The sequence below is a fragment of the Hyalella azteca genome, unplaced genomic scaffold (genome assembly GCF_000764305.2).
Source record: "Hyalella azteca isolate HAZT.00-mixed unplaced genomic scaffold, Hazt_2.0.2 contig3451, whole genome shotgun sequence".
Classification (NCBI taxonomy): Eukaryota; Metazoa; Arthropoda; class Malacostraca; order Amphipoda; family Hyalellidae; genus Hyalella; species Hyalella azteca.
In genome coordinates this window covers 74,807-100,200 of record NW_025933700.1, presented here as the reverse complement: position 1 = coordinate 100,200, position 25,394 = coordinate 74,807, and the positions used below count along the sequence as shown (strand labels likewise).

At 36.6% G+C, this 25,394-nt stretch overlaps 3 protein-coding genes across 3 annotated transcripts; 2 read left to right on the top strand and 1 right to left on the bottom strand.

The window, feature by feature from the left end:
- Nucleotides 1-168: 168 nt before the first annotated feature.
- On the top strand, nucleotides 169-7,644 carry LOC108678917 (dnaJ homolog subfamily C member 21). Its single transcript, XM_018167414.2, has 10 exons — nucleotides 169-416; nucleotides 1,258-1,389; nucleotides 1,610-1,718; nucleotides 3,732-3,828; nucleotides 3,978-4,085; nucleotides 4,371-4,487; nucleotides 5,049-5,198; nucleotides 5,602-5,857; nucleotides 6,602-7,014; nucleotides 7,436-7,644. Exons 1-10 carry the CDS (start codon nucleotides 320-322, stop codon nucleotides 7,568-7,570), a joined length of 1,614 nt encoding a protein of 537 aa, XP_018022903.1. The 5' UTR covers nucleotides 169-319; the 3' UTR covers nucleotides 7,571-7,644.
- Nucleotides 7,645-7,865: 221 nt separating this feature from the next.
- On the top strand, nucleotides 7,866-21,911 carry LOC108678915 (exosome RNA helicase MTR4). Its single transcript, XM_018167411.2, has 16 exons — nucleotides 7,866-8,268; nucleotides 13,237-13,350; nucleotides 13,736-14,336; nucleotides 14,545-14,739; nucleotides 15,346-15,525; nucleotides 15,791-15,947; nucleotides 16,530-16,690; nucleotides 17,055-17,180; nucleotides 17,411-17,561; nucleotides 18,014-18,186; nucleotides 19,057-19,197; nucleotides 19,488-19,649; nucleotides 20,020-20,208; nucleotides 20,574-20,796; nucleotides 21,088-21,354; nucleotides 21,621-21,911. The coding sequence occupies exons 1-16, from the start codon at nucleotides 8,171-8,173 to the stop codon at nucleotides 21,773-21,775; spliced, it is 3,093 nt and encodes a 1,030-aa protein (XP_018022900.1). The 5' UTR covers nucleotides 7,866-8,170; the 3' UTR covers nucleotides 21,776-21,911.
- On the bottom strand, nucleotides 21,902-24,413 carry LOC108678916 (RNA-binding protein 8A). The gene is made up of 5 exons (XM_018167413.2): nucleotides 24,211-24,413; nucleotides 23,350-23,490; nucleotides 22,701-22,837; nucleotides 22,286-22,410; nucleotides 21,902-22,009 (listed from the first exon to the last, which is right to left on the bottom strand). Exons 1-5 carry the CDS (start codon nucleotides 24,269-24,271, stop codon nucleotides 21,982-21,984), a joined length of 492 nt encoding a protein of 163 aa, XP_018022902.1. The 5' UTR covers nucleotides 24,272-24,413; the 3' UTR covers nucleotides 21,902-21,981.
- Nucleotides 24,414-25,394: the final 981 nt, after the last annotated feature.

Genomic DNA, 25,394 nt, shown 5'->3' with positions numbered 1-25,394 from the left:
AAGAGGGAAGAATAGATGCCTGTATCTTTTGCATTACATTTGGGCCAACCAAAAAATCTATTATACTAGTAGTATGGGGTATCTATGTCACAGTATGTCATTTTAATTCATTGCTGAGCTACTTTATTATACAAATCCAAGCTCTTCCCATCCCTCTATTGACTGGCTCATTTTTTCTTCTCCTTGTCTTCAGTGAAAGTCCATCGTGTCTGTAGAATCCTTGATAGCTAATAAAGCTTGTACTCCTCAATTGTGTTTTGTTGGGATTAATTTAATTGGAAATATTGTTGTTGCTGTTGACTTTCTGCAACAATCAATAATGCGCTGCTATTATGAGGTTTTGCAAGTTCCTCAAAATGCTTCTGAAGAGGATCTCAAAAAGTCTTATCGTAAACTTGCCCTTAAATGTCATCCAGGTGGGTATTATTGTTTTTGTATTCAACATTTTTTACCTGTTATTATGATGGTATGTATGTAGTATCTCATCATTTGCCTGTTGTTACAATGGTATGTGTGTAGTATCTCATCATTTGCCTGTTATTATGATGGTATGTGTGTAGTATCTCATCATTTGCCTGTTGTTACAATGGTATGTGTGTAGTATCTCATCATTTGCCTGTTGTTACAATGGTATGTGATGTGTGTATCATTTGCCCGCTGTTATGATGTTATATGTGTAGTATTTCACCATTTCCTGTTATTATAATGGTATGTGTGTAGTATCTCATCATTTCAAGTACCTGTTTTATATATTATGTTATTTTTAATGCAGCAATTTTCTCACAAAATATATTTTTAACAACTTTTACATCATAATTTATATAATTTATTTCTTTCCTATTATTTAAATGTGCTGTATGTTGCTTTCATTCATATAAGATTCACATAATTGTCAATATACTACTTATTTCTGACCTCACAAAAAGTACTGCCATTTTATCATTTTTCATTGTCAATAAATAGATTAAATAATTAACCTTGATGTATCATATAATTGTTAGATGTTAGATTTAAGATACTGTTATTTGAAACATTATCTATAGAAATCATAGAAGTTTGTTATCGCTATAATAAGTTATTTTCTCCCATTTGGGATTAGTGGGTCATTTCTCTAGCTCATTTTCATTTCAGATGAATCATGTAAAATTTGGTAAAATGGCACAAGTAAAATGTGTCAGAATTTTTTTCTGCCACTTCCTCAAATCCTCATGTTATTTTACTGTAGATTTCAGTGCAAATGCTTGTCTTTGATTTCAGATAAGAACAAGGGACGAGAAGATGAGGCCAATGAAGAGTTCAAGGAGGTGTGCCAGGCTTACACAACTCTGTCTGATCCTCATGAGCGGGCTTTCTATGATCGAAACAGAGAGAGCATCCTCAGAGGAGCAGGTTATTCTTCAAATGATTATCATTATAAATCATTACTAGTGATGCCTTTTTAATGTTCCTAATATATTTTATTTCATGAATATAGTTTTTATCATACATCCACATAACCCATGGCCTTATAAAATTTTGTTAAAAAAAAGTTAGGCAGTGCAAAGCTAATACTGATTTATTATATTGTTTTTCTTTATATTATTATTTCTTAAATCTATTTCTGTTTCAGATGAAGAAAGTTCAGCCAGTGATGAGCTAAATGTCTTCAAATACTTCAGTTGCAAATGTTACCCTGGGGCTTTCACTGATGCTGATGATGGATTCTACACGGTGTACAGGTATTTAAGTACAATGACCTTCAAGTGGTATAGACATTGCCATGTACACGGTGTATAGGTATTTAAGTGCAATGATTTTCAAGTGGTATACAGGGTCATCAATATTTAGCGTTACAACTTTGAGTTGTTAGAACTATGAAATGAAACACAATTGTGAATGTTTGAAAATGTATTTATGTTGGCAGAGGTTCAGAGATACAATTCCCACAATTTCATTCAATATGTCCACCATCTGCATCAATAACGAGTTGTAGACGCTTAGAGAAAGCCTTACACGAGTCACAAATGACACTCTGCAGGATTTTGGCACACTCCTTCAGCAGTTTGACCTTTAGGGCGTCCAAACTTTGATGGTGAACGGTCGAGACCTTGCTCTCAAGGTATGACCAGATCCCAAAATCCAGGTGACGATGGGGGCCATTAATCTTTGGTAATGAAGTGGGTAACATTCTCGGACAGCCACTCCTGAATCGATTTGGCCCCATGGGATGTGAAGAGTCCTGCTGGAACGACCAGGGACGTTTTTTGAAGTGCTTTCGTGCCCAGGGCAACAATGCACCAACAAGGATGGCACCTCAATAGTTCTTCTGATTCAATTTCACCCCTTTGTCAACAAAAAAGAGGGGACTCCTTGAGGACTCTGTTACGGCTGCCCAGACCATCACTGAGGTCGGGCATTGCTTCCTAGTCACCACACGGGATCCTTCGTCCCCATTCTTCGACCAAATTTGATCATTTTGGGAGTTGAAGTGGTGTTCAACATTGAATATCTTCTCGTCACTGAAAACGAGGTTTGGCAGCGTGCCATCATGAATGCGGGAAAGAAGAATCTTGGATCTTTGGAGGCGTTTGTCAACAACTTGAGCAGACAGTTGGTGTTTTTTGACATGCTTGAATGGGGAAAGCTTTAGGTCCTTCTGGAGAACAGTCGACATGGTTCCATACAATTACATACAATACAATTGATTTTGAAAAAAATGTAACGCTAGATATTGATGACCCAGTAGACACCGCCATGTGCACAGTGTACAGGTATTTAATTACAATGATCTTCAAGTGTTATAGACACCGCCATGTACACGGTGTACAGGTATTTAATTACAATGATCTTCAAGTGGTATAGACACCGCCATGTACACGGTGTACAGGTATTTAATTACAATGATCTTCAAGTGGTATAGACACCGCCATGTACACAGTGTACAGGTGTGCAGGTACAATGATCTACAAGAGGTATACACAAGTAAGATAAGTAAAATATTATTTCTGTTGAGAGCTACGGTACATAATTTATTTCATTGCCCAAATTAGATCAAATTATTTATTTTGCCATCACAGTCTCATTATTTAATTAATTTTTCAAGCATAAATCTTATTAAACAATTAGGTTAACAAGCCCTATTCTCACTGCATAATTTATGTTATAGCTTTAATCACAGTACATATATTATTATGTTAGTATAAGTTACAGCACACAATTTGTTTGGCTGGCCCAAACCACATAACATAATTAATTTTACCAGCCCGAATCATATATTTTTTGCCAAAATCTCATTACATTATATAATTTATGAGCTCAAATCGCATTTCTTATTTTTGTTTATGAACAATGAAAAACAATAGTACATAATTTATTTAACCAGCCCACAATACATAAAATAATTTCCTTGATCCGCGCCAATCCTAATTAAAATCCTAATTACAGGTACCTAATTTATTTTACAAGCTCAAATCCATATTTCATTTCAGCATCAGAAATCACATTTCTTGACTTATTTTACCAACTTCCAAGCAAAAATCATGTTGCATTGTTCATTAGGCCTGCACAAGTCTGGGTATGGTTGATCTAAAAATTGGGTATGATTGCTCACTAAGTGATAAGTATCATCTATTAATGAACGAAGCCTAGATGTTGTAAAGCAATTTTTTGCAGAAATGCTGATCACTTTATTGATAGTTTCATGTTGAAAACATGTCTGGGAATTATTCATCCTCTTTTCTTATCCTCCTCAGAAAATTCTTCCAGGATTTAGCTGAGAGAGATCGAGAAAATTCAAAGGACCACGACGTGGATGTGCCTTCTTTTGGAGACAGCTTATCTGATCTTGAGGTGAAGACCTGTGCCTGTGCATTGATTTGGCCATGTCCAATTCTGATGGCAATAAGTAATAAGTTTTGATTAATAAGTTTTGATTAATAAGTTTTGAGAATTATTCAGTGTAGAAAAAAGACTGGAATTTTTATTCTTGTGTTCTCCAGGATGTTGCTGAGTTTTATGGCTACTGGACAAGCTACTGCACCTCCATGTCTTTTGCTTGGGCTGATCAGATAGACATCCGGCAGGCCTCCTGCAGATATGTGGAGAAGGTGAATGCCACTTCCTTCAAATGTCTAAATTTTAAACATTGGGTTTCCTTTAGTTCTATGCTGTTATAAAAACCCTTCACATACCTAGAATTTTTTTAATGATTTGATGTCTTATAAAGTGTTAATGTACGTATGTATTGAAGCATTTTCCATCTATAAGGAAAACTTGACTGGTAATTTGATTTGACTAACATACAAGATAGGTCATATTTGTGTTTATGTTTAAAACCAATACTAGTTTTATTCATATTCACGCTTATCATATTATGGTGCCAATGTTTTCAGAGAATTGAGAGAGAAAACCGCAAATTCCGGGATAAAGAGAAGAAGCAGTTTAATGAGCAGATCCGCAACTTGGTGCTGTTTGTCCGCAAGAGAGACCCTCGGTGGAAGCGACGTCTGGTCTGTAGTGTACAAGTTTTTTTTTTATAAAGGCCTCCCACACTCACCATTCCAAAAACAACACTCACCATCAGAGGCGTTAAGGTCGGGGCCCTGATCATTGACATGAAACCATTCCCTGTTTTTAATTAATAAAATCAATTCATTTTTTGTTGGAATGGTGAGTGTGTACAAGTTGTCAGTTGTATTTGTTGGTCTGTCTACCCTTTTACTGTTGGCATTTATGATGAAGGTGCAATTAGAGTTCAGTTTTAAAACAAAATGTCAGCAAATTGATGTTAAAATTTTACTGAAATCATTTGTCCATGAGTAATGCCTGCTTGTGTTCTCGTCCATATGAATACCTATACATTGTTCTTCATTCATTTCACTTGAGGAATTTTTTATTCACGAATGTTAAGTTACAGGATGTTTTGTCGATTTACATTGTTTTTAAGACCATTGAAACAATTGTTGTGTTGCGATCAACAATATTTAGATGAAATGTCTTCGTTTTACAAGTTAATTTGGAGGAACAGTAATTGGTTTTATCACACAAGAAAATTTCCACTTTTTTGGCAGGCTGAAATAGAAGAAAGGAGTCGGGCGGTGGCAGCAAAGCGGGAGGAGCACAGCAAGCGCCAGCTACTGGAGCGGCAGCAGCAGCTCGAGCAGGATCTGCAGGACGCGGCCCTGCAGAAGGAGAAACAGGAGTATCTGCGACAGCTCAAAGTTAGTTCTAACCACTTTTTTATGTGAACCTTACAAAGCTCTTATCACCTCATATGAATTACTTTGAAAATTTGATCTAATTCCATTAATAAATGATTGAATCCTAAATGAATGATCCTAAATGATTATAAAGTTTCTGAATGTTCATTTCAATTTCCATGTTTTTCGTGATCCTTGCACTGCACTGATACCATCATCACTAAAATTTCAATAATTATTTTTTTAGCTTAACATGGGAAAATTTTGAACAATGAAAGACATGAAACAATAATTTTCAACAAGTTTAAATTTAGGTTCAAATAATTTTACCGACGCAAGTTTTATATAAAAGAGATATATATGAAATAGTTCTATAAGAGTTTGCTTGGATCACATGCATATTTGAATGTAGAGTACTTTGCAGGCCATGGAAAAATCAATGCGGGACGGCGATGACAGCAGCAGCACTGATGAGGATGACGATGACCTCATGGACGAGGAGGTGGAGGAGGAGGATGAAGACTTCACGGAGCTCTCGTGCCCCGTGTGCATGAAGTTCTTTACGCACGAGAAGGCCAGGGACCAGCACATGAAGACCAAGAAACATAAGCTGAAGTGGGCTGCGTTCTTACAAGCTGAAAATTTGCTCCCAACAGACGACAATTCTGCACCTGAAATTGGTGTGTATTTATCATTCCAATTTTACTCTGAATTTATCCTTGGCTAGGAACCATAAATCACTTGAGTATTTAATTAGACGATTTAAGGAGCTTTTGATAGCATGATAAGTTCGTCTTTAAAGCATATTATCTTCCTCAACTTCAATTGATCAAACTTCATACTTTATAAAACAAGAACATTGTATCATAAGACCATGATCCGCCCTTTCGAAACTTGCTTAAGTAAACGTAGCGGCCAATTTCCTGTAATTAGTGGGTTTAGCTTGGAGAACTGTCAGTTATTGGCTGACTTGGTTATAAACTCTACACTATTTTGATAGTGTTCCCTTATTCAAGGTAGATGGCGTATCAAAGGTTGTATTTAACGGCTGCAATTACCAACATACTTTATTTTTTGAGATGATTCATTTCTTGTGAAAAATTTTATGGTGGTTTTATTTTGTAAAAGTATCTGAAATTTCGATGATAATCAGCATCATTCTCATTGCTTGGTTACTTGGTAATAAACTGAGAAATGAGCTAGTGATGTGTGTTGCTGCTGTTCTTCGCTCCTTGCCCTCGTGCCGATGAGATATCTTCAAAAAATTCTCACTTAAAATTATTCCATGTATCAATAATCTAACTTATGAATAAGATAATCTTATTCATCAGTTTCTGATTGTGCAATTCCTTTTGTAAATCAAATAGATCAGACCAAAATATTCTGTAATAAAATGTAACTAATTAGTATTATTCTCTCCTAAGGTTCAAATAATGAAGAAGAAGTGCCTGTACAGGAGATGAAAGTTCAGTCTGACTCCGAGTCGGACGACTACAGACCGAAGACCAGCATCTCTAAAAAGGAACGCAAACAAAAGAAATTAGAAAAGAAAATGCAAAAGAGAAAAAAGATGCAATGTCAATACGAGGACAGCTTGCAACCTAGAACGTCGGAAAGTTTGGGAGACGAAATCAGTGAATTAAGTTTAGACGATGGTGACAAGCAGCCTGGGAGAACAGAAGAACTAAGCCAGCAAGCTGAGTTCTCCCAAGATCCAAAACTGGGAGACACTGAAGCAGTTTCTAAGCAAAAACCCATGAAAGCCAAAGCAAATTCTGCGCCCCCAGTTAAGAAACTAGCCTCTCTTAAAAACCACACAGACGGTGACAGTGAATCGGTGAGTGTTTACAACGTTATGAAGTATTCTGATCAACTGTTTGAACTTAGGTGTTTTTTCTCATCACTCTTCACCTCTCGTAATCTTGAATTATTTGCTATTGCGAGTAATTATTTGTACTTGTGTTGAATGATATTTGAGACCAATGACCCGGAATGTTCATCACGAACCAGGTAGCCCTAATTTTCGTATGAGTGGAAGCTTATTTCAGATTCACAAACTTGATTTACTTCAAATTCTTTCATCTGTTTAGAAGTGTGCCTCCCTGATTAAGCATGAATTAAACGAAGACTTCCTTAGAAATTTTAGATATGAGAAATTGAGAACTGCTTGTAAAATATAAATATGATTTAAGAGAATTAAGATTTTTGTTCTAGAGAAAAAGTCTAGTCAGATTTATGCTTATTTTTTTATATTGCAGGTGGTGTCAACCTGTATGATTTGTTCCAGCACTTTCACATCGAAGAATAAACTCTTCCAGCATATCAAAGCGACCGGACATGCAGCACTAAAAGACGTTTCTTCGGTCAAAAAAGGGAAAGCAAAGAAAAAATGAAACAATAAATATATCTGCAATCGACTATTCTTAAAGAAACTTTGTATAAGGTGTCAATTATACGATTAATTTATTGTCAACTAATTCTTCCTATGTGCCATTTTCAAGTTTTTTCTGTGGGAGTGAGGTGGATGAAGCTATTTTTTTTACCGTTGCTAATTCTAGTTCTACGCATTCAAGGATTATTTAAACGGGAAGGCGTGTCTAAGTTGATTTATTCTAGTGGAGAAGTTCCAATACGTATTTTCCGACAGAAATCAACTTTTTTTATTCGCGATAAGCTTATTTTATTCGGTGTTGAGGTCCGCAATTTAGAACGTTCACACCTGTTGAAGTTATTCAAATTCCACCTATGCCAATACGCTTGATTATTTCGCCAGTTAATAAGATTTTTGAATCAGAATATTCGAATCATGAGCATCGAAGATTTATATTTTCTTTTTTTTTGGAATATCAGAACAATAGTCCGCCGTGTGGTCTAATTCGCAATCGAGTTCGTAAACAAACTCCATCAGTCGTAAGCTTGCTCCAGGTTATCGCTTTACCTATTATCGACTTCGTTTGTGATTAGATTGTAATTTGGTGGACTAAATAGATACCATGGCGTGTTTTGGGGATGAAGACATTTTTGATATTTTGGAAACTAATGATCAAGCACTGCCTGAAGCTGACGTTACTGAAGAGGCCGATATTATCAAGTAAGTTTAAGTTACAGAACACTAACAGAAAGCCTCTGTTCCTGTTCCCTTCCCGTCAAACACTCAAACTCAATGCCACGAACTTTGCCATAGCACTTATGTCGCCATCCTTTGAAAGAAACTATAAATTTTTTAAATAAAACTGATCCACAATATTTCTAGTAGTAGGCTATCACAATAGAGAATGCTTATTAGTTATTCTGTGGCAAAATGGTAATTGAGCAAATTTGAGCTGCCTTCAAATTGTACTTCTGAAGTTCTGATTCCATGGTCAAATTGTAGAAAGTGGTTCGTATTTGGTCATTTAGGTCTAGGTACTAGGATGGCCAGAGCACTCCTGGGCCACTTGAGCCATTCAAGCATGAAAAACTTCTACCATAAAACCATAAGAGTGATAAGACCATTAAGGCTGCAACTAGATTACTAGAGGGTAGAGGCTAGAGCTTTCCTGCCATTTCAGGAACCGCAAGATTTTAGCCAGATGAATTAGGGTAAACGCGGTATATTCTGTCATCGTGGGTAATTCTGTCACCTCTCTAGTTTTTCTTTTATATTAAGCTTTGTTTTAGTTCCATGCGTTCGTTGATGGTTGAAATGGTGATGTCATACATTTGCGCGTCGACGGTCGAACTAATGCCAAAACACTAGGTCTTGGCCATCTAGCGGGAAAATATTGAGATCCAAAGAGAGAATGCACGCTACCCAGTGAGATCATCATAAAATGTGTCAAATTTGACAGTTGACCTTGCTCTACCAAATAGTGAATAACTGTTTGTATTATGTATAGGAAGAATATTATGGTTTGAGACTTTTAAATACGTCTGTGAATATATTAGGAATCCTTTAAGTATACTTGTATTTGCTGATTTCAAGTGGTAAATAAATTAATAGATGATTAAGTTGAGAAATGGATTTAGACACATGAAAACTAATTCCGTCACAACTTGAATTGGACACGCACAAATCGTTCCAAGCTATGTAACTACAAAAATTAAAATTTGCCTAATTAAAAGCTTAATAGTTGTTAATTAAAAGCGTAATTAAGTAGTGTTCAATATTCATTAGTGTTCTAATTCAAAGCCGTGTTGTATTCCAATACAGCTCACACAGCAAACGGAATTCGAACACGTGGATGACGGCATTACGTATCAGTAGAATTTGAAGCGCGGACGGAATACGCCTCACCACATGCCGAATATTGCCACACACAGTGACGGAATATAGGGATTTGGTAGGTTTGCATTCTAAAGGCTTTTACATAAATATGGCAACATTTTGTGATGTTTCATCGTTGCCGACGCATACTACGGTGTTTTGAGAGTCACCTAAAGCAAACAGAACTTGAGTAACGCATACGTTTTTTTTTTATAGTTTTTCATTTCTCGATGCGTCCTTAATGTGACGGAATATACCGCGTTTACCCTACCTCCTAACTAATTGTTAACAAAAGTGCACGATTGGGCCACGAGATTACAAATGTGTTGAAAATTTGTTACATTGGAGCTGCAACTTGCAAGATTTCAGAAACGAGTAGGAAAATTCCAATCCTGCTGAGCCATCAAGCACTAGGTAGCCTACTCACCTGAGAAAAGATGGGGTCCAAATCAGGGTGGGAAAAGTCCTATTTTTTTCTGAAATATTGCAGCTCTAATATTGTATAATTTCAGTAGGTAGGGTAAACACACCATATTCCATAGCAAGAAATAAATGGCTATAAATAGATCACCATATGCGCAACTCAAGTTCTGATTGGTTTACATCACTCCCAAAACACCACACTATTTGCCAGCAATGATGAAATGGCACAAACTGTTGCTATATTTATTTAAAAGCCTTTAGAATTCAAATGTACAAAATCGCTGAATTCCGACACTGTGTGTGACTAAATGCGGCATATTGTGAGACTAATTATGACAGTGCTTCAGAATCGTAATTTGTAATTCCGACACACTGTGTCGGAATTTTGACACCCTGTGTTGGAATACGACACCCTTTGTGGCGTAATTCCGACACCCTGTTTTGGAATTAGTTTTTGTGTGTCTAAGAGCATCTCTTGAATCAATCATTTATTAATTTATTTACCACTTAAAATCAGCAAATACAAAGTATACTTGAAGGATTCCAAATACATGCACAGACTTATTTAAAAGTTTCAAACCATAATATTCTTTCTACACAAACAGTTTATCACTATTTAGTAAAGCAAGGTCAACTATCAACTTTCACACATGTTTCGATGTTCTCACTAGCTGTCTTGGACTTTTGCTCTGCGGATCTTGAGATTTTCCGCCTAGACCTAGTATTTTGCGGAAATCTTACGCACAATAGTATGACGTCACTATTTCAACCATCTATGCATGCGTGGAACTAAGACCAATCTTAATATAAAGGAAGAAGTTAAGGGGTGTCAGAATTACCCAGTGTCGGAATATGGTGTGTTTATCCAATGAAATCTTGCGTCTCAGATGTCATAAATTTTTGTTTGATTGCAAAAATCGCAGTTTGCACTTTGCAAACATGTCATTTCATAAAATTTTCCACTATCTCAATCCGCATTACTTTAACATTCCCGCCAAAAAATATCCTGCAGAACGTAATCATCATAATGTAAACAAGTCAACCTAAACGACTTGTTGAAGATGGCTCATAGTTGCAGTCACGTCAGACTGCATTAACACGTGTTCAGCTTACAGTAAAGACGAACATTATTGTTGCTGTTTGACTTTTAGGGTAAAATTAGAGATTTGGTGTAACGCATGCACAGACTTTGTAAATCAGTGGTTCCCAAAGTGGGCAATATTGCCCCCTGGGGGCAGTGGAGAGATCTTTGGGGGCCTCTGGAAAGATCTGTGTTTAACCTTTCTCTTTCAAAATTGCAGCATACTAAATATCAAGGAAGAGGCATTTGTTTTTATGTGTCTGGCAGCAGGGGGGGGGGGTGCTAGAGATTCACTGGGGAGCCAAGGGGGCCCCAGCCTGAAGAAGTTTGGGAACCACTGTTTAAATAAATTCGGGTCTTGTAAATGGCTTTTCATAGCCGATATATGGAATTCACAGCTCAAAAAAATGGAATCATAGCTGGCAAATCCATAAAACCATGGCTTGAAAAATTCAGTTGTGGCTTGCCAATTAAATATATTCCATGCCTGGTCCAAATGGAAAACCCTCCAATTCCAAGAATGGTATTTGTTAAGGAGGCCCTCCTTATTTCTTGAGGAAATGACAGTTATGGCTGCTGGTGGTCCGCTTGTATTGGAGCATTTGGCCAACCAGCTCCTATTGCAGCAGGCGCGTTCCTATTTATGGCTATACTTTGCTCCTCAATTTCAGAGGTATTTGGTCATTTAAAAGATATTTACAATGCCACCAAGAATTTATTTCTGACTAGTATTAAACGGTTTACCTACACTACAGCGTGATACTGAAAGAACAGAGACAAGATCAGTGCAGCAGCTGCTAATTGGCAGCTAATGTGGGACTAATGTGGTAAGGGTAAAGAAAAGCCCAAAGTAGAGGCAAAAGCCATCCATCCAAATGTGCCTAGACTTCTTTCTAAAGCTACAATTACCAATAATTAGTAGTGTTTAAAGCAGCAATGACTACCTATGTCAGGGCTCAAAGGAAGTTAGGAAGATCAAGCATAATTATATGAAAATTGTAGGTTAAAATTATAATTTTTTCTGATTGGTTTTTGCAAACCACAGGCAAAACTATGCCATTTATCTTAGTTTTAATGAAAGAAATTTGCCAATTGGCCAATGCCTACAGACAATTTCAATCAATCCTTGTGGATGAGTTATTTAAAAATTTCATCTATAATTTCAACAATCCAGTTTAAATTCTATTCAATATCTATGTATGTTAATTGTATGTTTTGCTGGTTTCCAGAATACTAATGAAGGAATAGTTTAAAAAGCCTGCTTTTCCATCATGTATTCATTCAGAAAAACTGTGCATTTTTGAAGTCCACATGTTTATATGTCATCCATTGTGAAGAACACCAAGCATTAATGACCAATCAGTATCAAAATATATGTTTTCAGAAGATCATGTTGAAATATTTCTCTTTGGAAACCTTATTACCTTATTTTTGGCTAAAAAAATCATGAAGGTATAGGTAGTTTTAGCTACAAATCTTCAATAATAATATTGTCATTTCAGAGCCAAAAAATGTGATCTTGCTATCACAATTGCCAAGCTTTACACAGTGGTAAAGTGATGTACATCCTAGCTGCAGCCTTCCTGGCCAAATTGGGAAATTGGGCAGAAGTCACCCATGAATGAGACAGACATGCTCTTATGTGCAGACAATTGCACAAATTTCTATGGCCCTTGCTTCAGGCATAGATTATATATACTTCCAAGCCACTACCAGGGCTTTGCTGTCATTTTTGATGCCATAAGACTTGCACTAGATGAATAATTTCCTATTTGATTGCTAACAAAAGTGCACAAGTGAACCTGATAATCCCAAATTATTAACAATTTTTTCTAACAAGATTATAGTAGAGAGAATTTTTTTTAATGTATCCTTGCATAATTTATTTTGTAAAAATTAAGAAAAACTGCATATTTGTGTCCATAATTTTCCAAAATTTCCCATGAAATGATCATTTTCAACCATTATTTTAAGTCCGACATATTTGATTCATTAGAAATAAATCAATGTAGTCTTCTGGTCTGTTTGAGAGGGAATGTATTCTGCCAAATTCAATTGAAATAAGGTTTGTCTCTATATTATCATTTTTTGTAGTTTGTGCTATAATTTTGTCATTTAGAATTTTCCACTCAACAGTTAGTAGTGACAATTATTTGAATTCATTTTTATGCCTCCCTAAAAAGTTGTAATTATTTTAATACATATCATTATTATCCTTTCATTAACTTTGTTTAACACTATTCTAAAATAAGTTTCCTATATTTCTGTAAAATGTGTCAATTGCAAACTAATTATGTAATATCTCCTAGAGCTGCTGCTGAGTTGAAAGAGCTCTTGAAGAGAACTTCAAGTGATGTCAATCAGAAAGATTCTGTTGTACCGAGAAAGAAAGTGAAGAAGACCCTGAGGAATGCAGAATTAAGGTAAGACACCTTAATAAGGTGACACCAATTAGACACCTAGCAATATATTTCAATCCAAAGTTACTAATTTATTGAATGAATTTCATAACCAGATTCCAAATAGTTGTTAGTCTATGTTTGTTAGTCTATGTAAAGTTCAAAATTATTTAATGTTTTGTTCTCACTGGATGTTACTAGTTAGACATTTGAATTAAATTACAATTTGACTAGTATGTATGTATACTTAAATTATTTGAATAACGTTGCTGAACCATCTTGTTTGGACAAACCTACACAAATTTATTGAAAATTATTATTAAATGGAAATGATTCAAGAGATATAAATAGGGTTTTCAATTTTCTACACAATTTTTTTAATAATTATAGCACCTTGTTTATATTTCAGGTTAACAGAGGAGCTGCCACAGATCAAAGTTCACACCATTGAGACAGTTGATGCCTGCACACACGAAGTTGCCATTCCTCCCCATGAGAACTACACGCCTCTCGAGGCCCCCAAACATGAACCAGCCAAAACCTACCCATTTGTGTTGGATCCCTTCCAGAAAGAGGCCATCTTGTGCATTGACAACAACCAGTCAGTGCTTGTATCAGCTCACACTTCTGCAGGCAAAACTGTTGTGGCGGAATACTCGATTGCTATGTGCCTGGCAAACAAACAAAGAGTTATTTACACAACTCCCATCAAGGCTCTGAGCAATCAGAAATTCAGGGACTTCAGTGAAGAGTTTACTGACGTGGGGCTCATGACAGGGGACGTGACCATCAACCCTAATGCCTCATGTCTCATCATGACCACTGAAATTTTGCGTTCCATGCTCTACAGAGGCTCGGAAGTCACCAGAGAAGTTGGCTGGGTTATATTTGATGAAATTCATTACATGAGAGACAAGGAACGAGGATATGTTTGGGAGGAAACCATCATTCTTCTAAGTCCCACCGTTCACTTTGTTTTCTTGTCTGCAACCATTCCAAATGCCAGCCAGGTGAGGTGCAGGGTTATGTTATCAATGACAAATAGGTTGCCAAAAATGCTGACACTATTTCTGTTAAATTCAAACGATTTTATTGGAATACTAGATGAATGTACTCTACATGAGTCATGTTTACAATTAAAATGCCTAAAAAATTATACACTTATAAAACATAGAGATACTCTCATATGATGTATAATATATTTCTGTTTGCTTACAGTTTGCGCAGTGGATAGTATACTTGCACCATCAGCCATGTCACGTGGTGTATACAGACTACCGACCAACACCACTGCAACACTACATTTACCCTGCTGGGGGTGAGGGAATGTATCTCGTTGTTGACGAGAAAGGTGTCTTCAGAGAAGACAATTTCAACACCGCCATGTCTATCTTGCAGTCCGCCCCAGAACAGGTAACACTTCTTTCCATATTTTGTTTACAAATTTAGTATTAAGAAATTGAGGCATAATTCCTGCTGCATACTCTTTTTATCAAAGAAGTGATGAAAAAAAGTTAAAATTGAATTAAATATTTGGAATTATGCAAAATGTTTATATGTTCATTAATTTTTTTAATCAATTACCACTTCTTTTTTTCAATGCCAAAAGGTAGCTTTAGTCTCTTATTCCTTATTGCTTCTTTGTGCTTGTAATTGTTCATTTTTTGTTATACACAAAAAACTTGCCATTATTATCTTCTTCAGTGATTTTGATTAAATTTTTCAGCCTGACACTTTCTAGTGTAACTAAAATTTTATCATTTTAGCGTTTTTAACTTTTTAGGCTGGCAAGACAAAAACAAAAACATACATTACTACTGCCTAAGTTAGTTGGATATACCTTTCACCTTTGTCATTGCTTTGTCATATACCTTTGTCATTGCTCGTTCGAATTACTGCCTCTGATTGTACTTTTGAAGCTCATGTTGTCCATATTGTAGAGTTGTAATATATTATGAGAACTTTTGAAGATTAATATTTCGAAAATTAACTTTAATAACTTTCAAATGTATTGAGCAGCAAAACCAAGCGTTCGGCAGCGTGAGTGGAGGAGGCAGCAGCAGTTCCATGCAGAAGAAGAAGCCCACGAGTGGCAACAGTGAATGTCTGAAGCTCGTCAAGACGGTCATGGAGAGGAACATGGCTCCTGTAATAATTTTCAGCTTCTCTAAGAAAGAGTGTGAAGCATTTGCTCTGCAGGTAATCCTATTTTGTTGAAATCTCATCGTCATTAAATTCCATTGCATCCATGATTTAATATTTAAATAGTACTTTCTATTCGTATATACCCAACCAAAGTGTGCATAGAGATACTAAATACCTATAGTTCCACTTTTTAATATTCCTCAGGGAGTTATTTGTTGTACAGATTTTATGCTCTTATTAACCACGTTATCTGTAGAATCATGAATCACGATTCAAAATCCATTTTATAATGTAACAAACTAACCATTATTTGTTTAAGATATCCAAGCTGGACTTCAACTTGCCTCAAGAGAAGCAGCTTGTAGACGAGGTGTTCACCAACGCCACAGCGGTGTTGTCTGACGAGGACAAGCAGCTGCCGCAGGTCGTGTCCGTCCTGCCCTTGCTCAGGCGTGGCATTGGAATCCATCACGGCGGTGAGATAAAAATTTCAAGATTTTTTCCATTGTAAAATGTGAGAATTTGGTACACGTAGCTCTTGTCAGTAAAAGTGTGTAATTTTCTCTAGGTGCACTTCTTTTTAAAGACTTGTTCAGTGCACTAAACTCTAGAATGGTTGAGACTGATCTCTGAAAATTTCAGGATTTGACGTGTGTGATACATCTTTGGTAGCACCGATGACTATATGAAACAATGCAGTCCATGTTTTAGGTCACACATCGGTGATTGTTTAAATTAGGTGGAGTTCTTAGTCGGGCAATACTCTTGACCAATTAACTTGATGGTTTACTTTACAGTTTGTTATTAACTCGAAATTGGAAAATTATCCTTATGAAGTATTACAGTATTACTTTCAAATCACTATTTGCTTACAAAACAAATCATGTTCTGGTATATAGTTTAGTACCTTTTTAGCAGATCCATATATTTTTAATTACTTCAACAGGCCTCCTTTCCTACCTTACATGAATTGATGGTGGAATAAAAATTTTTAAAATCTTCTTTCTCATTTATTGCTATAAATGTTTCGTATAACTCTAGTTACGCCATTTCAACAGGCCTCCTGCCCATCATCAAGGAGACGGTGGAGATCCTCTTCGGTGAAGGTCTGATCAAGGCGCTGTTCGCGACCGAGACGTTCGCCATGGGCCTCAACATGCCGGCCAGGACGGTGCTATTCACCAGCACCAGGAAGTTTGATGGCCAAGACTTCAGATGGGTGAGTCGCTTAATATTTATTTATTAATGAGCTATCTTCTGTAGTTTGGGTGAGTCTCGCCTGCTAAATATTATAAGCTATCTTCTGTAGTTTGGGTGAGTCTCGCCTGCTAAATATTATAAGCTATCTNAGCGAAAAGCACACAACACACGAATTTTGGAAATTTGATGGTGAACGTACAGCCCGACCCACGTTTTTGGGGCGAGCCATAATTTATTTTCTATTTTCTAGTCCACAAGAAAAACGTGGTTTTTTAAAAAACGTGTTTTTTTTAAGTATTTTATTTACATCTCATTTCATTAAATGGTAGAACTTTCGAAATTATGGAAGATAAAGACATTAATTCTTAACTTGTCCCTACCAGCTGACGTCAGGCGAGTACATCCAGATGTCAGGACGAGCTGGACGACGTGGCAAGGATGACAAGGGCATCGTCATCATGATGGTTGATGAGAAACTCGACTCTGCTATCGCGAAGAATCTCGTACAGGTGCGGCAATGCTGTGATTCCGTAATATGCCTAAATAACTTTAATTGCACGTTAACTTTCCGACAGTTACGCATTTCATTCATACGCTTATCATTGTGCGGAGCACTCACATACTTTAGCAGCTTGAATTTGAGCAACAATTGTAGATCAATTATATGTTTCATTTTTTTATGAAAAAATTTAGAAATCTTGCTGATATTCGGTTTCTTATCGTCTTGATACTATTTCAGGGTAAAGCTGATCCCATGAACTCGGCCTTCCACCTCACCTACAACATGGTTTTGAACTTGCTGAGAGTGGAGCAAATCAACCCTGAGTACATCTTGGAACGATCTTTCTTCCAGTTCCAAAACTTCCTGAATATTCCATCGATATGTGAAAGTGAGTGTAGCTTTTTCAAGTGCATCTCCATTGCACCACTTCGAAACGCCTACAACCTTGGCTTTGTGCAACATGTCTATGGAGCTTTAGAAACGGCGGGAGAATTTTGGCTAATTATGGACATTTGTAATTTCCATACACTCTAGATTCCATAATGTGGAACAAGGACCCATCATCATTATGCTCCGTAATGCTGCTTTGATATGTACACAATTTGAAGGTTGTGAATAGGTAACTTTCACCTTAACAGTATCGAATTATCAGTGTACTATCATCTTATTTATTTCCAAATTTTGATCAAGTTACCTTGCTCCTCGTTGCGCAAGTTGCTATATGATTAATACGTTCAAATACAAATGTTATTGTTACGAATACGAATGTTACGAATATATGTTAAAGGAATTATGTTTGTTATGTTTTGGCTCTCATTTCATTGCATTTGATTTGGTCAGAGGTCGAGAAAGCGGAGAAAGCCAACGAGGACATTGAGGTGCCAGACCACGAGCTTGTCGAAGGTTACTATAAAATGAAGCAAAATATTGATAACCTGCTGTTGGAGCGCCACACCTTCATCACCAGACCTGCTCATATCCTGCCCTTCCTGCAACCAGGCAGGCTTGTCAAAGTCAGTATTTAGTTCATTAACTTCCTATACAGTTAGTAGCTCTTGAAGCCAGGTTCTGAATTTGATTAAACGAGACATTCAAATCATAAGAAAACGTATTTCTTAGGATTTGTTTACCTATTTTATATAATCTTGTAGGGACGAAATGAATGTATTGTGCCAGTATAAATAAGGTTATATTGGAAATAGCATTTAGATTATTAATGAGATAAGCGTCATAACTTTTTAAAAATTTTGATATGCAAAGTTAGTTATTGATTATGTTTTAGCTTTATTATTGTGAATTGGTGTGTTAAAGGTTACATTACATTAATCTCACTATTCCATCCTAAATTGGACGTGTTTCGGGTGCAAAGCTAAATGGGCCTTACCCAGCACGCCTGATTATTTTTATTCGTCCAATAGGAGGCAAATGAGGATAATATTCATCAGAAATTAACTCCACAAATTTCATGACATTTGCTTACGTAATTCGATCATGCAACATAGTAATCAACGAAGGATGAGTAAATTTAACCGTCACTTGTAATTAAAGATAGAATTTTTATAATTTTTTGGCTAAAAATACATTTTGTGATAAGGAATCGCCATACAATCATTAATATCTGCCTTGATCAGAAATTCAACAAGTATTCCGCTTCTGTTTGAGTCGTGAGTCGAGTGTATTTTTATTGCTGCAGACCAATGACGTGTCTTTGACTTGCCTATTCCTGCCTAAATCCTAATCTCAACTTCAATTAATTCAATTTATAAATTCAAGGCGTCTAATTCTTCGTGCTAGGTTCACAGTACAGTACATTTTCTCCTGTCGATGATAATTTTGTTATAGTACTTAAGTACCGGTACTAATATATTTGTTTTCGCGGTCAGATCAAGAACGGGGCTGACGATTTTGGCTGGGCTGTTGTTCTGAAGTACGACAAGAAGGACAACAAGAAAGACCCAACTGCTGCCCCAACTATCACCGTTGACGTTATTATGACCGTATCTAAAGTAACGGCCGATAAAAAGGTAAATGTTCTTGCTGTTACCTCGAGTGCTTTTTTTTATCGATTCCAACTTCTTCACTTATTTTTAGTTTGTTTCGTTGTTTATTCTAATTTTAAAGGTGGATCAAAAATCTCCTGGTTGCTATTATGCAATAAATATAATTAAAATATATCTAGTTTAATTCCTCAGAGATTGCTACTAGTTATCAAGCTCTGCAGAGTTGCATCACAGTTAATCGCGACCTCATAATTATATGCCTATAAACTTTCATAGCGCAAGCTCAGATTTTCATAAAAAATGTTGATGTGCAGATAACGTCTCTGCTGGCCCCGGCATTGGCAGGAGAGCGCAGCGTTGCTGTTGTGGTGCCCGTGTTGCTGCGCCTCGTGCAGGAGCTCAGCGCCGTCAGGCTTAAGCTGCCTGCCGACCTCAGCTCCCCTGACCACCGCACTGTCGTCATGAAGATGGCTCAGGTTCGTGAAGGCGGCCTGGCACTGCTTGGCATGTTGAACATATTATGTAATTTTGTTCATGTTACCACGCGGTGTTGAACATTGGTGAAAAATTCTGGTCTAATGTCATAAATTCCATTTTAGTGATAAGCCCTCAAAGTGTAATATATACGCCTGGAAATGCACATGCAAATGCAAACAATAAATAATATATATCAATGAAGTTCTAAGGTATGTTGCCATTTGGCTCGAATCGCCTTATACTTGATTGTACGTGAGGCTTCTTGCTAGAGTGTAAATTATTCAAATTTATAATGTACTCGTCCATGTTCTGAAATTGACTAGAATATTGTGTTTTTTTTTTCAAGCATTTGTATGTTTTCTTGAGCAGGAAGCAATCAAACGAGTGCCGGAGGATCAATTCTTACTCGACCCAGTCACCAACATGAAGATCAAAGACGAAACGTTCATGACCATCGTCAGTAAACTCAAGAAATTGCAGAAGCGGCTGGCCGAACACGCCCTCAATGTTGACCCTCGCAAAGATAAACTTTTGGCGCTGTTTGAGCAGAAAATGCAGGTACGTACTGCATTATAGAGCCTTGGACGACCAAATATACCCTCCGCGGTACATAATATTTACTTTATTTAATATACTCAACTGCATCCCAAATGTCACGAATTTAGTTGAGCTATCTGTGCTGTAAGGGAGAGGACATACCAGGGGGCTTAGAGACTATGAGATTCAAAAGTTTGAAGTTGCTCATGGTTTTCTAGTTCATCGCGTAGAAACCGAGAATGTTATATAACAATATATTTGAAATTTGCGAACAAATTTATCTATTACGAAATATTAAGCTTCTTCCAATAACAATGTATGATACTTCTACTAACCATTATTATTAGTAATAATAATAATGATACTATGACTAACTATATGATCAGGCGCAAGCAAATCTGAAAGTGGCGGAGGCTGAACTACGCGCGGCCAAGAGCGTCCTGCAGCTGGAGGAGCTCAAGTGCCGTAAGCGCGTCCTGCGCCGCCTCGGCTACGCCACCGCCCAGGACGTCATCGAGAAGAAGGGACGAGTCGCTTGTGAACTTTCTGCTGCCGACGAGCTGCTCATCACTGAAATGCTCTTCAACGGCCTTTTCAATGACCTCACTGGTACGTAACTTATTTTCAAAGCCCTGTCCAGTTACTTGATGATTTGTCCAGTTACTTCTAAGTTCTAGATTTAGAGACGCCCCTGCTAAAAGTACCACATACTTGTAATTTCTCATAAATATTTTATGGAATTATTTCAAGCATTGAACATGAACGAATTTCAATCAATGGTCATCTCAGTAAGCTTCGTTATTCTAGATGCGTGTAATATTCTTGACGAGAATTAGCCATTTCCCCATTTGCTGGAGGTGCTCGAGAGATTATTACAGCTAATTCATGTCACCATTGCAGCTGCTCAGACTTGTTCCCTGCTGAGCACCTTCGTGTGCGACGAGAAGAGCAGCGAAATGCCTAAACTCGGCGACGAGCTCTCGGGACCTCTGCGCCAGATGCAGGAAATGGCACGTCGCATTGCCAAAGTTGTGCAAGAATGCAAGCTCGACATTGTTGAAGAAGAATACGTTGAAAAATTCAAACCTTTCCTCATGGACGTTGTTTATGACTGGTGCAACGGGTCGTCTTTCTTAGAAATTTGCAAGAAAACCGATATTTTTGAAGGTATGTGCGCATGCTTCACTATTTGTAAACGTTTTGGCCATCAATTTAAACGATGTTATCCATGTCTTGTTGCAACAGAAACAAGTGGCTCACAGAAAGGAATATTATTAACTTAAAATTAGTCAACACAAAATTTAGCATGAAACCACATCGCAATAAGAATCATCTTCACGTGCCTTTCATTGTGTCGGGTAGTGTAGCGCGTTTTTGTATAAATTATGTCATGCACATTTCTTTTCTGGCCTTTAATAAGACTCCTTGTGCAGGAAGTATCATAAGAGCAATGCGTCGCTTGGAGGAACTGCTGCGTCAGATGATCCAGGCAGCTAAGGCCATTGGTATCGACCTCGAGAACAAATTTGCCGAGGGAGTTAAGCTTCTCAAGAGAGACATCGTCTTTGCCGCCAGTCTGTATCTTTAATGCTCGAGTTGCGGGTTTCATAAACTCACATTTTTCAATTAATCGGCAACTTGTTTGAGAATTAACACTACAAAATTATTAATCGAACTTTTGGTCTGTAATATAACAGGGTAATAAAAGTTTACCTTTATCAAAATTTTATTAATTAACCTAACAGCTGAAATTTATTGAATTGGAAATATGAACTGTTCTTCGAAGCCATGGGTTCAGCGCCGTTTGCGATCCCTTTTGGTCCTGAAAAGAAAAATAATTTAATTGAACTAATATGACTTCTACTAGCTGGGAGCTATTCATTCAGCCACTAGTTGAAGTTTCATGTGGTAAGGCAAAAATATCACGTTCCTTCATGGCATCTATTATTTCACGAGCAATAGGAACAGTATGGCAGGAAAACTTTAGGCCATGAAGCTATGCTACCACACATTATGTTTTGCAAGTAACTGCCGATCTTGCAATATCAAAATGATATTGATACGTGTTGATAAGCTACTATAAATTTGATGAGCTCACTTTCTGGGGCCCTTGCCAAAGCACCAGTCCACGGAGATGGTCTGGCCAAGAATGTCTCCTCCGTTGAGAGCGTCAAGAGCAGCTTGCGCCTCCTTGAACATTTCGTACTCCACCAGAGCATAACCCTGGGCACAACGATACAGCAAAGATTTAGATCAGTGCACAGAATATTATTGACATTAACGAGTGCAGGTTTATATTATACTAGTGAGTGGGCGATGCAAATTCCTTTGATCTCCATTTCAATGCACCAGAGGATTAACATCCATTTATCTTAAGCATTTAGTAAATGTTCAGCAGGGAGGTAGAGTTTTCAGCGAAGCAGTCAACCCAGTTTTAGATTTCAAGACTGTTGGTCAATATTCAATATGCCATCACGATGATATTAATAAAATTTCAACCTTTTATAGCTTACTTTCAAGAACCCTGTTCGTCTGTCAAGGTTAAGGTGCAGATTTTTTATCTCTCCAAAGTCAGCAAATTTGTTCTGAATGTCCTCTTCCTGCGCTTCTTCATGCACTCCCGTGACGAACAGAATCCAACCTTCGACGGCTGCAGGATATTAATTCTGATCAGTGAACAAAATCAATATTTCCCTACATTGATAAAAGCCTGAAAATTTCAAGGTAAAATTTAACACAAGAATGAATGGTCAAGACGAATAAATGAATAAGTTGTACGAAGTAACTGCGTGCGATTGCTTGATTTTGTGTGTGGGCAAGTTGTGGCCCACAATGATGAACAGATGAACAAGATGATATTGAAAATTACACAATTGGATACAAATAATCAGTTTACAGCATTCTTGTTCGTATCAACATTACTCATGGTGTTAACATGAGTCAAGTTAATGCTACATCGATCTATTGCAGTATGAATTATAACGACCTTGCATGAAAAGTTATGTCCATATGAAGATGAAGTATCGTTCAACTTTTCCTTTGACTACAGAGCAAAAAGTTGAATGGGTCAGGCCAAATTGTTAACAATGATATAATCAAAATTCTTCTACTAGGCTTGCTAATCAACAGGCCAAAACTCATCATCAAAAAAGATTGAATTACATCTTTGAGGTCCAGGTTCATCTCCAGATGCATCCTCAACAGCTTCATAACGGCCCTTCTCCTTGCGTTCCGGTCGATCGTCAGCTCCAAAGCCACGACCCTTGCGGGTGCGCGCTCTCTCCTTCAGTTTTACAAGCCCATCTGAAGTGCAACAGAGAATTGGTAATGAACGCAGGCACAAGAAAAGGAAGGCACCTGCAAAATAGCTGTTTAATCGCTTTTTAGGGTGCATTTGCCAACAAATCCAAACAAAAAAATGATCATCCTAGCTAAATGGCAAAAACATCCATCAGAAATGAATATGGCTCCGCATATCTTGAAATCTTACTCATTATTAGGTAATAATGTTATTGGATAAAAATACATATAATAAAGCAAACGATAAACGGTTACTTTGTCAAGTTATAGAAACTCTCCGTTGAATTTTATTTAAGAAGGAAATAGACTAAATTTCAAGAAACAATAGAAGTCAAGAATGGGATGCAATTTGTCTGTGAAATTAGTACGAAAGTGGAAGTGATTGTGCTAAAATAAACATAGCATGAATAGATTTCATCTTGAAAAACTCAAAGCTTAACTTATACTACTAATTTACATAAAAAATTGTATCAATTGTATTCACGGGTAGACATCAAACATCAGTGAACAAAATTGTTTATACATTAGAAGGTCATCCATTTAGTAATTGAAGTACTAAAACCTTTACTTAGTCTTCCTAATAGACATTCCTTATTGAGACTATGTAGACTTAAACAAGAGACATGTGATCATCTATAATGAAGAGCAGCAAATCAAATCTATACTTTTTAGCATATGAAGAAAAGAAAGGAAATTTACACAATGCAAATATGTAATACTCACGATCACCATCTTCATCAACTTCAAATTCTTCAGCGTTTTCAATATCTAAGACATCAGTCATTCTGAAAGTAAAGATTGTTCTGAAATAAAGAGATAAATTAGTACCCGAGAGCTTGCTGGGGAGACATTGAGTAAAGACAGTTATCTGGCATCAGGTTATGACCAAAGTAATCTAACAAACATTGATCATAACAGACAAAGAAAGAATCCATCCAATCTAAAGCTAAAATTGTTCCTCAGATTCGAGCCACGAATCATCTGACTTCCAAGCCACAACTATACTGGCACCAGCAATGCCTCAAATCCCGTTCCATGTAAATTGGTAAATTGAAATATATTACCTACTCTCATTATTCTAGGTCTACCGTAGTGAAATTCATATGAAAAAATTTAATGAGCCATTAAAAACCTGTATTGCTAATGCAGACCTAATGATAAATATGGAATATTGAATATGTAAATACTCAATTATCCAATCCAGTGGAAGTGAATCACATATAACTGAAGTTTCTGGGATGGGTATGCACTGAAGTTTTTTAGTTCAAAGGTACGGTATTAAATTTAAGTGATTTTTAACAACTCAGTTGTTCTTACAAGAGGAATAATTTTCTTCAAAGAATCTAATTTCTTTGCTGGCACAATTTTTACTAAGACTTTTTTTTACCAATCTTCAATCTTCTTGTTCTTCTTGCCTGATTTTAGTTTTCAATCAAATTTGTTACTCAGTGGCACAAAATTCTATGCACTTCAAGGTTCCCTGTTGTAAAATCTTATTTTGGCACCTTTTTTGCACAATTTACAACTTTCTGTATACAAATTTCTCAAACTTATTCTGATTTGTTCATAACAATTCAGTTGTCTACTTGTCATAATTTTAAACATCTCTTGCCAGGGTTGGCAGTGATTAAATCAAAATGATTAAATCAAGTGATTAAATCACTTGATTTTTTTATAAAAAAAATCATGATTTTTTTGATTTTTTCGATTTTTTTGATTTTTTCATATATTTAAATATATTGAGTGGCAGTCTTTAATTTATATTGAGGTATTGTTATTCATGGTTTAGTATAAATGTACTATAAATGACAAATTGGTATATAAACTTGTTGCCTTTAGTGTGTATTAGGTTCCAATAAATTGAATGTTTTTGGTGCATCAAGTGTGCAATACATTGTACGTAGCTA